Source organism: Chamaea fasciata, unplaced genomic scaffold (genome assembly GCF_029207755.1).
Source record: "Chamaea fasciata isolate MVZ Bird 193981 ecotype frontalis unplaced genomic scaffold, bChaFas1.0.hap1 SCAF_1, whole genome shotgun sequence".
NCBI lineage: Eukaryota > Metazoa > Chordata > Aves > Passeriformes > Sylviidae > Chamaea > Chamaea fasciata.
Genome location: NW_027094086.1, coordinates 139,808,722 through 139,822,307, shown reverse-complemented (window position 1 = coordinate 139,822,307; position 13,586 = coordinate 139,808,722). Strand labels below are relative to the sequence as shown.

At 38.7% G+C, this 13,586-nt stretch overlaps 1 protein-coding gene across 14 annotated transcripts in view; it reads left to right on the top strand.

Annotated features, from left to right (window-relative positions):
* The window catches only part of PARD3 (par-3 family cell polarity regulator), a 445,231-nt gene that overhangs the window by 316,577 nt on the left and 115,068 nt on the right, over positions 1–13,586 (top strand). For 9 of the 14 annotated variants that reach the window (XM_066200138.1, XM_066200121.1, XM_066200129.1 and 6 more), the window contains one exon: positions 12,573–12,683. The exons of 4 other annotated variants lie outside the window; for them this stretch is intronic. In XM_066200138.1, the coding sequence (XP_066056235.1) occupies positions 12,573–12,683 (111 nt within the window). Of the gene's footprint in view, positions 1–9,737; positions 10,090–12,572; positions 12,684–13,586 lie in introns of those variants that run through there. One more of the 14 variants, XM_066200194.1, reaches the window with a different exon arrangement.

Here is a 13,586-nt window from a genome sequence, read left to right as displayed (position 1 = left end):
TGGTCCATGCTAATGTCTCCAGGGTTTTGATGTCCTGTGGTGTTTCCCGTATTGTATAAATATGAAATATATGTATGCTAAAACCATGTGCAAGAGCTCCCAGATACTGGTGTTGAGTTTAGTTTGTAGGTGGATGAGTGCTGCATGGATCTTGGATAGATGAATCACTGAAAATGTATGTGATTTCCTTTTTCATGCTATGCTGTTGTAAGTAGTGCTTGGTAAAAAAAAGTCTAATCAGTGACAAAGTTTATGGATTTGCTTTAAAAGATCTGAAAAAGAAGATTAAATAACAAAAATGCGTCTAGAATCTTATCTTTATCAGCAATTTTGAGTATTACAATAATAAAAGTAGTATATTTTTATAGCAATTGAAAGTGCCTCTAGCATATTCAACACCAGGTGTGTTTAGTATGCAAGCTGAACTGTTATTACACCTTTCAACAGCAGCATACCACAAATAAATCTCAAATATTTCACAATGTTTTTATAGATGCTATCGTTGTCTTTAACACATAGTGCTAAAATCCTGAAATTCAGAGCACAACATGCTGGCACAAGCAGGAGTTTCAGATGTAGTGTGACAATTAAAGTTTTTATTTTCTCTGATGTTGCTGAGTAGGTAATGATACCAACAGTATTATAATCTGTAACCATTTGGTGTCCTGGTATCATCTGTAGAGCTCCAAATAGAACTGTGCCAGTTCTATTTCCCTTTTATAACCCCAAAGGAAGAAAACTGCTTGTGTAAGTTAAAGGAAATACTGAAGAATCAGTGCCATTTTCATTCTTGGGGTTTTTGTTCAAGATTTATTTTAGGCTATATATTTGGAAGAAATAGTGAAATGGCAGTGATAATTGTTATGTACTGTGTGCAGTACTGAGTGTGAGCAGTGCTGTTATCATTTGAAGAACATCTCAAGAGCCAGATATCTTTGAAGTCAAGTCTGGGTTTATTTTAAACATCATCTGTCTGGCTTTCTAAATAAATACAGGCCTAGTCATTTGCTTCTTTTAGTGCCTGAGCATGTAGAAATGAGAACAAAAATGTCAGTGTGTATGGGGCTAGTCCAGGTCTGAGATCTTCTGTGCTAGGAGCTTATTTATATGCTGGCTGGAACAAAAAAATCAAACCAAAGCAAAAAAAACCCCAAAAACCCCACCAACCAACCAACCAACCAAAGAAAAAAACCCACCAAAAAATCAAACACCCCCCCCCCCAAAACCAAAAATCACAACACCAAAAACAACACCAAACCCCTCCCAAAAAACAAAACAAAACAAACCCCCAACTCAACTCACCACCGAACATCTCTTGCCTGTGATTAGTTCTGAGCAAGTCCTGCTTTGTACATCTTTTGAATCTGAAAAATTCTCAGCTCCCAGCTTGGCCTTAAATAATGAGCAGTGTAAATCACAATTGATATAGTTATTTTACCTGCAGTTACCATGAAGACAGCTCAAGCTCTGACTACTGGCAGCTACAGGATGCCAGGCATCTCCAGGGCTCCAGGTAGCTCTGGGCAAGCCCTGGAAGCAGCTGCTGCAGGGACTTTCTGTCAGACTGCTGTCCCAGCAATGATTCACCTGAGTCTTATTGCATCTGCTCCAGAGATGGTTTGTTCTGGTGCTGCTGCTGCAGTGCAAAGTCTTGCTCTTCATTTTCCAGCCAGACGATACAGCATGTGTAAATGAATTTTTCCTGCTGCAGGGCAGAATATCAGCTGATAGAAGAGACAGAGGTATGTGAAGCCACCAGTGGCATATTAATATTTATTACCCAGAGCCTTGGTTCAGGCTAAGTCCCTGTGCCATAGCCCCATCTTTGTAGCAAACTTTCAAAATAATGTGCCTGTTATTTTTTACTCTCTACTTCTTATGATAATGTAGATTCATAGAATGACAAAATGGCTTGAGTTGGAACTTAAAGACCATCTAACCCCTGCTGGGTGGGGATATCTTCCACTAGATCAGATTGCTCAAAATCCCATCCAACCTGGTCTTGAACACTTCAAGGTCACTTAAATGAATTGTGTTCTAGGGTACCTTATAAAGGTGTCCTGTTGGCATTATTAATTTGGTTACAGAATTAAACTTTATTTTTTTAGCCACAAGGAGACTTGAGTGGCACTGTGAAACCCAGAATGAGACACGAGACTAAACTGTAGCCTACAGCCATCAGCACTGGGGTGCTATTGCTCAGTGAGGGGAATTGCTTTTTGGTGTGGTAGGCATCCTCTGAGCAGAGAATGACAGCTACACACTTGTCTGGTTTTAGGAATATTTTGTTTAGACTTGTCCCACAGATCCTACAGTGTTGGCCATGGTCTTCTCCTGGAAATTGTCTGTGGCTTCTCTACCTCCTGTAAGTGTAAATATGTGAATAAGGCTAAAGATAGACACATCACCTATTGCTTATTTTACCCTGCAGAGGTTATTTTCTAGGATGTGTGTATCACCAAAGATCTCTAGTAACAGGCAGAAAATTGCTGACTGACATATTAACATTTCTAGGTAATGAGATCTGTAGGGAAAATTTAATCTTTAGAATGTTCCAGATGAATTGCAACTAGTTTGATTAACTTTTTTTTGTGTCTGTGTTAACTTTTGCTGATTTTATACAGTGTAATTGCATGACTGCAAGACTTATGTTCTTGGAATAATACTACTGCAATTCTAACTAGCTTGTGTATTACATTTCTGTCCTAATTTCTCTGCTGTTGCATGTGCTTAGTGAGCATTTTTTGTGATTTTCATGTTGTAGCTCATGTTTACCTAAGGCAGGCCTATTAAGCAAAGCATTTTGGTTGTAAAATGGAGCTGTGATGCCTCTTAGTAATACTGAGGGTTTTGGGTTTTTTTTCCTTTTCTGGCAGAAAAGTCTTGAAGCATATTTCCCTTGCAACTTTTTCTTTTTATCCTCTTTTTCTTTAGCCATATCTTGAGTGCTAGTAAAATGGGTGGGTTTTTATATTTCATTAGCATTTCTTATAAGGTCTGCCTTTAGACCAATACCCATTTTCTAAATTGTACTTCTGTAGGATTGCAAAAAATCATGGTAACCAGATGCAGTATTTGTCTCTGGCCTGGCAAAGTGTTAGACCTAACAAAAGAAGCTAATAAAAATGTTCAAATTGACCCTTCTCATCATTTGGACTTCTTGGAGCTCAATCAATCACTCATTATTATCAGAGTTATTCACACAGAGGCAGAAGTGCTAGTGTTTCTCATAATCAGCCCTTGAGCCAGACATAATTTGCAATTTGAAGCATTGTATTTGGAAACAATAATGCATTAAAATGAACAGAGCAGGAATTAGAAGTATAGTTGTGGAGAGAACACAGTGCTGAGTAGCCATGGTTTAAATGCTGTCTCTAAGGATCCTTAGTGGACACCAGTAATTAGAGGCATACAATGTAGTATTGTTCCTACCTAAATGGGTCCACAATTTTTAAACTTCTCTGTGGAGCATGACAAATGCACCAGCAGAGGTTGCCCACCTTGCTGTGTGGCTGCAGGACAGCTGTGGCAGGTGGGGACAGCTGGGATAAGGTGCTGTCACCTGCTTGGCACAGCGTGACCCAGAGAGGGGCGGCTGAACCTGGCATCTCCTGGGATGTAGGATTTTACTTCTTCACAGAAAAATTGCTTATGTTATAGGAGAATGACTACATTGTACTTTAGATTGTTAGGAACTTGTTAATAGTGGCTGCAGTTGATGCTGAGAATTTGGGATTTTTTTGTTATCCCTATGTATGGTATTGCAAAGTAGAGAGTTGTATGTGTGCTTTTGTGTATGCAGTCTGTGAGTTCACATACTGCAGGCCTTCACTCAGGCTTTTTCAGGAGCCTGCTCTTTACTCTGGAAGTGGGGCTTTGTTTTGTTTTTGCTATTTGTATTTACAGTCTTTCAGGTACTGTTTAGTATCTTACTGCCCAGTACTGCATTTTAGGACAGGGCACTTGAAGGGCACATTCTGTATGAGAGGAGTGACAGGAGAATTTCTAAGTACGTTAAACCACAGTGTAAAGGATATGTTGCCGATTGAGATTATATATTTATAAAATATATAATAAGAATATATATTTTAAATATATATATGAATTAGCTTGGCTGGGTCGCGTGGATGAGCTACTTTCTTCAATGACAAGTAGCACACAGTGTATCAATTTTAAGCTTGGGGAGAGTAACTGTGGTCAATACGTACTCTCTTTTTTGAATATATACACAGCATTAAAGAACTCTGGTCACAAGCTTTAAAATGCTCAGACTGTTATGCAACGTCCATTAAAATGTCATGTACTACTTCAGTGGTTGCTCCCATCACTGATGACTGTTAACAAAATTGTACCTAAGCAGAAGATTCTTTTGATATCCCTGACTCCTTCAAGGATGCCACAATCCCCAGTTTAACAGGTTTTGTCTGACCACCATGAATATGAATTATTTATGGTGACTTTTACTATGTTGTGATATTCCTTAGTGAGTAGAGTTGGACATCTCTGCAGTCTTGCTGCTGTCTTTCCAATAGCATCATTGTAAAATTTTTCATACTTTCTCTGAACTTCTCAGTCTGCTTTTCAACTACAGTAGTTTGAAATAGTTCTTAGGGCTTTTTTCTGATTTCTTGTACTTTATCTATTTATTTATTTATTAGGGCTGTCCATGGCTCCAGCTAGCTTCAGGCAATCATGAGTAGCAATGCAAGAAGATTATCTTCTGTTTAGAAATTTGCAACCAGATGGTCTTTCCATAAAAGAAATCTATTTTTAAAAAAGTTCCACCATTTTATGCTGGAAGTAAATATTACAAATGCTTAAGTTGTGTAAAGAAAGCTGCTTGGTGTGAATAATATTCTGCCTGTTGTGTCATGCCTTTCAGGAAATGTTATCAAAACTGTTTATGAAAATAATTGAATGAAACCTCATGACATGTCTCTTGTTTGGCATCGTACCCATTTTGTTCGAAGTTGGGATAATGGCTCACAAAGATTACGTTTCACTGGCTGAAAGCAGTTATGGATCACATATGTTGTTTCCTCTTCTCTCCAGGAAGTTGTTGTGGGAATCACCGGTGCTGTTGTACATGAAGTGTTTTGATACATGCGCCGTTCTGTCTGTTCTTTTTGAGTAAACTTAGTTTGGTGAGATGTACTAGAACATCCCCTCAAAGGGAGCTGAAAAATGGTTTTTTAATGTTTGGAAAGTGATACAGAGGCTTCTGGGTGAAAATGTGTGAATAGAACACAGAAGACCTTCACATGCTTTACAGTATTCAGGCCCAAGGTGGGCACTTCCAAGGGCTGATATTTTGCAGTAATAGCCACTTTGGTTCTAGTGCTTTAAATTTCTATGTTTGTGGCTGAGCATGTGAGTTTCTTTATTGCTTGAAGGCAAACATCACTGGTCTGAAGATACAGGTGTACCTTTTTAGAGTATTCTTCATTTTCCTGAGTTACCTATGACCTTTTGTAATGTGCTTTTCTTAATTTGTGACAGCAGAGTTCTTCAGGAGCCCTCCTGGCAGGGGTCCTCTGCTGAATGTTGCACCAGAAGGATTGCTGCTTTATCAGTTTTAACATAGGCAAGGAAATCCATGGAAAATAAAGTTATCACTGTCTGTTTTAATTATGCCTGCAAGCTCCTGCATCAAGGTGCCTGCATGCACATCAGTGCTTTTGTGTCATCTCAGGACAGTGCTGCTGCTGAGTCACTCCAGCAGTCATTCCACTCCCTTCCAACAAGTAGAATTGGATCTACTAATTAGATTAGTAACATGTGATAACAGGCTATTTCTAGAAATCCACTGCCAATATGTAAATGTTTACACTTAAAAACATGCTTTTAAAGATAGCCCTTGCACAATTTTGCTTGGAATGGAAGACTTCTAAACCTTTAGGTCATCACCAAAGAGGGTGGCTTTTGTTTGTGTGCTATGTTAAATCCTTGGTTTTGTTTTTTGGTTTTTGGTGGGGTTTTTTTGTTTGTTTGTTTTTGGTTTTTTTTTTAGCAGCAGAATGGTTTTGGGTGTCCCAATAATATTTTGCAATATAAATCTTACAGTTTTGCTGATACAGCAGGGTGAAAAAGAAATCATTGCAAAATCATTCAAGCAGTGTTTAGGTTATGTGTGTGTCTTTATGTTTGCTACTGGGGGAAAAGAGCATGCAAGAAGAGCATTGAAGCTAGAAAACACTGACAAAATAGCTCAAGACACTTACCAATTGTTAATTTTTAATGATGGCCTTTTTCCTATTAAGGAGCATAATGCTACTGAACTTCTGTCTCAATCAATTTTTGTGTTTTTTTCATTAATCAGCTAATGCATGTTTCTTCTGTAGCTCTTTATTCTAATGAAATATGTGGATGATTTGGCAGACGACAATGATCTCATCAGTAACGCATCAGAGTAAAATCCATTTAGCAGATTATGTGTATATTATTTTTGTTGTATCAAGGATGCTGATGTATAATATTTTAAACTGAATCTATTTTTGAGATAACTTGTAAATGTGGATTTTCTGTTGTTACTCATGCACCCTTCTTGCTTCACTTGTCCTATTTGTGCAAAATAATTTACATGTTCTTTATGTCTACATGTGTACTTTATGTACATTTCATATTTTTTTAATATATATATAGCATCATGTTCTAGCTTGAGCCTGCTCTTTAAATGTTCTGCTATGTTGTCTTCTCTGTTGAGCCTTTCATACTCTTCAGTTGCTCTGATTCACTGGCCCAAAGCCACTGAAGGTACTTGTTAGTCAGGGTCTCTCTGTTCAGCGTGACAGACTTTGGATTAGGTCACCTCCTAGCTGCTGACAGTCATTCAAGCAAGTAAGCTTGAAAGTGAGCCAGCTGACAGAGAGGTTTGGGTATTCATTTTACTTTGATTAGATTATCCAAAGTTCATGAGATTTCCTATTTGAGGGTCAAGCTTACAGCATACAGGTCTGTGTTCTCATCTTTTTATTAATAATAATGTGACAAACCAGTATCATGGGGTCTGAGGGTGGTCCTTTCCTCTGCTGTGACTTGGCTGTTATGTACTGGAGATCATACATTTAAAAGATGGTCCTCTTACAATTTTTAATTTCTTCACATACTCTGATTCCTGATGGCTGAATTTGAGGATTAAGTCTGTGGATCTGTGAATATGACTTTGAGCATTTACACTTATCTTGAAACTTTCTCCAATCCTTAATGTAAAAGGAGAATTAAGAAGATATAAATTAAGTAGAACTCTGGAGTATCTTGGCAATTAGAGTGAACAAGATTTCAGCTGCTCTCTTTCATCAATTTCTCACACACTTGGACAGACTGGGTATTTTTAATTTACAACCTGTATTTCAATTAGTCATAGAAGTTTTTTCTTTGCTTGTGCAGCTACAGAATGAAATTAAACTACGTTTTAGCTATACTTTTCATAACAGGGTTTAAATGAGAGAGCTGCTGAATAAACAAGCTCTTACATGAAGTAAACATTGTTAGTATTATGAAGAGATTATTCTATAACCATGCAGTTCGTGTCCTCAAAGAAGTATTAACCTATATCTGTGAAAGGATATTTATGAACAGAATGGTAATTCTTTTATTACTTGGGATTTGGAGGAAAATGTGCACCTTTTTTTTTTTTTTTTTTTTTTTTTTTTGGCCTTTTATTTTCTACTCTGAGTAATAATCTGTGGTCTGCTTCCAAGAATTGAGACAGAGGGAAGTGGTGCCCACAGGTCAGTGTTGTGTTTCTGTAGCTGCAGGTGCTTCAGAGTAGCTGATAGAGCTCAAGCTTTAGCAACTGAACTGTTTTCCTCATGAATATGGTAACTTGGGGAGGCAGTAGTGTGTGTAATTCGATTGCACATCATGTAGTAGCTTGTGTCTGTGCATTGGTATCTTGTGCAGTGATTTAGGCTGGGCTTTTATAGCTCGCAGTCAACTTGTTGGCACCAAACATTGCAAAGGAAAAGACCTTGGGATTAGATTCTCAAGACTGTCTGAACATCAGTGCCACAGATGCTCCTTTTCTGCGTGGTTTTGGGTTTTAATCCCAAAATTAGTAGTTTCTACCTTTGCTTTTAAGCACTGTCCTCCTTTTCACTAATGCAAGGAGCACTGCTGTGCACAGATGCTGAGTGATGGAGTTTTCATGTCTGTATCAGAAGGAAAGTTGTCATTTCATTTCCATTTGTAAGAGCTGCACCAAGTATCCCAGCAGCCAGCCCCCCAGCAGTGAGAATGAGACCATCTCAGGTTCAGACAAGCGCCTGAAAATCACCAAGTGCTTGAGGCACTCTCTAACCAGCTGCACAGAGCAGAGAACTGCTCCTGCCTCTGGGGAGGGAGCAGCGACGGCTGGGATCACAGCACTTGTGTCCTCAAGGCCTTGCAAAAGTCTAGAGTCTCTCTGACACAGCACAAATGGATGGTGATTTCTACTTTACAAGGGAGTTATCTTTGCGCTTCGCAGGTTTCAGTCTTAGGCTGTTCTCAGTAAGTGAGCAGTCACTTCAGTGGGAGAACTTACTATGTGGCTGTGCCAGGCCTTTCAGTATATGGATTATGGAAAAAATAGTATGGGAAGCAGTAAGGTTCCAAATTTGCCATAGGTCATGTATGGGACGTACGTCCTAAATCCATCTGTCCTTCCTTTTGAGTACCTGAGTAGTAAAGGGGTAAGATTCACAATGATGCAAGTCTGGTGGCTTACAGGGAAGGTGTCTAACACATAATGTTCAGGGGGCAAGTCAGGGACTAGACGAGTTGCAGTTGTGAGGAGGTGAAACTTTCACATAGGTAAGCCAGATCTTTGCATTGGGCCAATGCATTCACTTCAGGGAGTAATTCTGGGGACCTGATCCAGACTTTTGACTCACACAACTAAACAAGGGCCACCAAACAGCAGCAGAAAGGGCTTTACCTCTGGCTGTGGAAACAGTGCACAGTAACTATAGGATGTGTATTTGGTGTTTTGAAGGGATATTGCATAGACTGCTTGAATTTCAGTGGTCTGAATAGTCTTATTTCTAAGTTTCCTGTTTCGGGTAATATTCGTGAATAGGAAACATAATTTATATGAGTAGGAAACATCTACCTGAAGAAATTAGGACAGGTGATTTTCAATAGCTTGACAGCAGTGTAGTCACACCACAGTACAGCTGACAGAGTTTTAACAGCTGGCTTTAATGGTGTGCTTTAGCATTGCTGGATGTTGCATTTCTGTAGTTAAACCTAGCTTGAATATGACGGTTAAATAAATAATTTATAAATGTCTGCTATAAATTTGGTAGAGAGGATGCTGATTTGGGCTGTGGATTTCATTATGACTGTAAATCATACTTCATGAAGCAAACGCTTTTAATAGAAGTAAATAACAAACACATTTATTATAGCAAGAGTAATCTTACCAAAGCCTCCAGAATGATGTTTGAAGTGGGGAGTGTTGACTGCCCCATCAGAAATAAATGAGGTGCGTGGGGGTGTACAAATGTATCTCCATCACAGTTCTTTTCAACACCTTTCTCAAGTGCTTGGTGACTCTCTCAGCATCTTCTTGATCTTCTGTCTTAGCATCTTCTCAAGGCTTTGTGATGTTAAGCCGCAATTAATGCAACGGTGCATTGTGCTAGAAACATGAAGCCACAATCAGGGAGGGGGGAGGACGGTGCTTGTTTTTCTGGGATGTTTTACACTGTCCCAGTGTAGGGACAGTGCAGTTAATGTTGCTGAACTTGTTACAGGCAGTGGTGATTATGGCAGATAGATCACTTCTGTGCGTGACAAAGTCCAGAGAAGGCACCTGTGCAAGACCACCATGGTTCATACTCTGCCAGGCTGTCAGCTGCTGGGATGACCACTTGTCAGATGGGCACTGGGAAGTCTCCAGTCAGAGTGGGAACAATATGGCCACCCTCTGAACTTCCTGGGAAAGAACCAGAGCTGTCTTCCAGAGATTTTTACCAGGATGGTCCTCGGGGGCAGAAGGAACATTAATTCCTGGATGATTGGAAGAAAACCCCGAAAGAGAAGAAGGGTTGTTGCCACAACTTGCTCGTGACTCAAAGCAAACTGAGCCCTGGTGCTGCTCCAAGTGCTCCATGTGTGGTGCCCACCTCTGCTTCTGTGGGAATGCACATGAGCTCTGTGTGCTCTGGACTTGTGTGGTTGGATCTGCAAATTCAAACCATTGAACTCTGCTAGGTTTGCATTACATATTAACGTTAGAAATTCTCTCCTCACAATCATGCAGCCTGACCAGACATTTACTAGATTCCTTACAAGGATTGTTAGAAATTTCCTGTGTGCTTTATTTTTTTAATAAGGTATTGATTTCACTATATATCTGTTCATACTTGCAATGAATTGATCTATGGTGGCAGAAATTCTGTTTTGCTGCCAAAACCTAATGGGCAATAACTAATTCAATTTTTTTCTTTCTCCCCCTCTATTTTTTTAAAATGACAATTTCTTTTTTTAAAAAACCCCCTAGGTACTCCAGAATTTGATTTCTTTGCTTTGCCTGACATTTTAAATGGGTAGAGGAAGGACAGGAGACTGAAGCAAATGTGAGCATCCCAGACATGCTGTGCTAGAGTGCCACATATGTTGCTTGTCTCCTCACAGCTCTGCATGTTCTGTCAGTCAGACCCATGCTGCCACCTCGGGCACTTTCTGTGTATCAGGGTAGAGTGGCTCACTTTCACTGTTTTCCTACCAAAACTCTTCCCTGGGCTAGAGGTTTCAGGGCTATTTTAAATTAAACAATCTCTTTTGTCTGGTGTGCAACATCCAGAACTTGATATGAAACTCTTATGGTCATATATGTAAATGCTTTGTATAATGGTTTTGATTACTCTCTAATAAATAGGTGGATGTTTTAAAAGATACATGCTGGTGTTTTGAATTCAAGTATGTCAGTTTTACATGTAACATTATAAAATCAGAGACTTTAACTTTACACCCTATTTTGCATTTCTTAACCCCATCATGTGCTGTGCCTATCCCCTTTTAGGTGATTATTAAAAAACAGTTTCAGTTTTCAGATGCCTGAATTACTTTGGAAATGAGCAATCTGTGAATGGGCATACACTTTAAAGTTTATGTACATGCTCCTGTGATGTATTTTTGTGTTTTGGTTTTGAAGAGCTGCCCTAAGAGCCACAGTCATGATTACACAATATAAATAGTATTTCTTGATTGAATGGCCAGAAATTAATCATTCTGCAGGGTGATTGCATGGTGTGTCTTCAACCCACACAATGGCTTTGTCCTAGAATCAAAAGGAACAAATGGGAAAAAAAAATTATAAATGCCTGGTGTGCTCTAAATATTTTAAAGATGTTACATTAACAGGTCAGAAGGAAGCTTTATGAACTCTGTGGTTTATTTCGCTGTCCATGAGCATTCGTGGTGTCCTGTCAGCACCATTGCTAGACATGTTTGATTGCAGGTCTCAGTGCTTTAATTTCACTTTTGGTGTGAACCTGAGTGTGAAGTGCCACAGTGTCAGTCAGCTCCCAGATAAACGTTTGGTATAACAAAAGTAAAATTCTTGCTGCTTCTGGTGTGATAAATGATGCCACATTTAATTGGTATATATACTGTTTAACAGATATGTGTTAGCCCTTCTGCTTTAAATAGAAATTTTAATCTAAAGTTTAGATCTATTTAAAGGTTATATTAAAATGTTTGTTTGGTTCGCTCTATATGAAAGTCACTCCTTCCAGAATAGGTCAGAAATGTCATAAGAAATATGAATAATTTTGTCCTAATAATAACTGAGTATCTCAAATGCCAAATTCTTCACTCCCTGAAAGTTTAAAGAAAACGGTGGAATGTGCAAATATGGAAGAAACCTAATATGTTGGAAATGTAGCCTTTAGAGGGGAAGAGGAGATGTGAGGAGGGCAAACTGTGGGTTGGCACCACCCATCTCTGTGTAGGGCAGCCCAGACAGCTCCATCCCTCCATTCACCCTCCCACACTGGAACACCACTGGGGAAAGAGTCATGAGTAATAAAGTTTGAATAAGAACCCCTGGTGCTGAAAAGATTACATTGACCATTTTGAATGGCATCCTCTGTGTGGTGAAATGCCCTTGCGGGGTGTGGGGGGCGGTGCTGCCCCGGGAGCTGTCGGACCTGCAGCTCCCTCTCTCCTCACGTTCACCTGGGGGAATCTTTGCTTAATGCAAACCTGAGCTGAGTGCTTGGGCAGAGATGGTGTTCTAAAACATTGTTTGTCTGTTTAAGAATAGCTGCCCCAAAATCCTGGCATAAAAGAGAAATGTGGTCCAATTTTTTTGTTGTTCATTCTGTTCTTCAGTGAGGAATTCTATAAACTTTTAAGAGGAGTGAAATGAAAATAAAAAACTTGTGTAAAAAAAAAAAAAAAACAACCAAAAAACCAAACAAACCCAGAAGCAGCCTGAAACTACTAAAAATTGAGATTCTGAGGTCTTTGCTCTTTCCCTTCCTGGTTTCTCAGCAGTCCTTGGAGAACTCTGTCATGGAAGAGGGAAAATGCAGTTTTGTTCATGTCACAAGTTAGATTCTTTTTTTGTGTGTTATTAACAGGTTTGGCAAACATCGCAAAGATGACAAGAGTGAGAAAACTGGTAAAATAAAAGTGCAGGAAGCTCTTACTTCAGAAGAGGAGAGAATACGAATGAAGCAAGAACAGGAGAGGTAGACTTCAGTATTTGCTTAAACCTTGATAGAGAGAGTTTGTTTTTTAAATTAAATAACTGAAGTTCAATTTTCACTGATGAAATTTTCCACATGTTGATATGTTTATATACTTCAAATAACAAGAAAAAGCTGGATTTATTTTGGACACTAGTATGAACAGCTCCTTTGGCTGTGTTAAGCATCTTTTATAGACGCAGAGCTCCCTTTCTTATTGAGGAGACTGAAGTAATAAAACGAAATGCTTTCTCTATATATTCTATAACTGATTTTATTGACATTTTCAGAAAACAAATATTTATATAGAATGAAGTATGTTTTGTATTTTTCTTCAGAGTTTTGCATATATAGATTTTTCATTGATAAATTTAGGAGAAACCTAAAAATTATACTTACCAGTATATTTGTCACTGGAGTTCAGTCTATTTATGTGTCATGCAGTCTGTTTATGGAATGATATGTATATTAAACTGCTAATTGTAAAAATGAGTGGTGAGTACCTCTATTTTTCCTTGTCAGCTTCCCTTAACATAAAAAACTATATAATATAAATGTCATATGCTCTTCTCAATATTTCCAGTCTACTTTTCATCCTGTCTCTTGTAGTCCTAGATATCTGGGGCCTAGACTCTGGTGTCTCTCTAATTAATTTAGTCAAAATCTTGAAAAGGTTAGGTTATCAGTTAACTTCTACTGGGAGATATAAGTGGAGAGACAACCTCTTTGAGTAGACATCACTTCAGTAAGGAGACAAACTTTACAAAGTTTGATTGCTGAATGGTAAATAGATTCAGACACATTTAGCAGTGAAAGTGAACTGTACACTATAATTATTTATCTAAAAACCGTGCTATAGCTCAGCCATAAATCTAGGATTGACGCAGAAACTCTGGAGGGAAATTT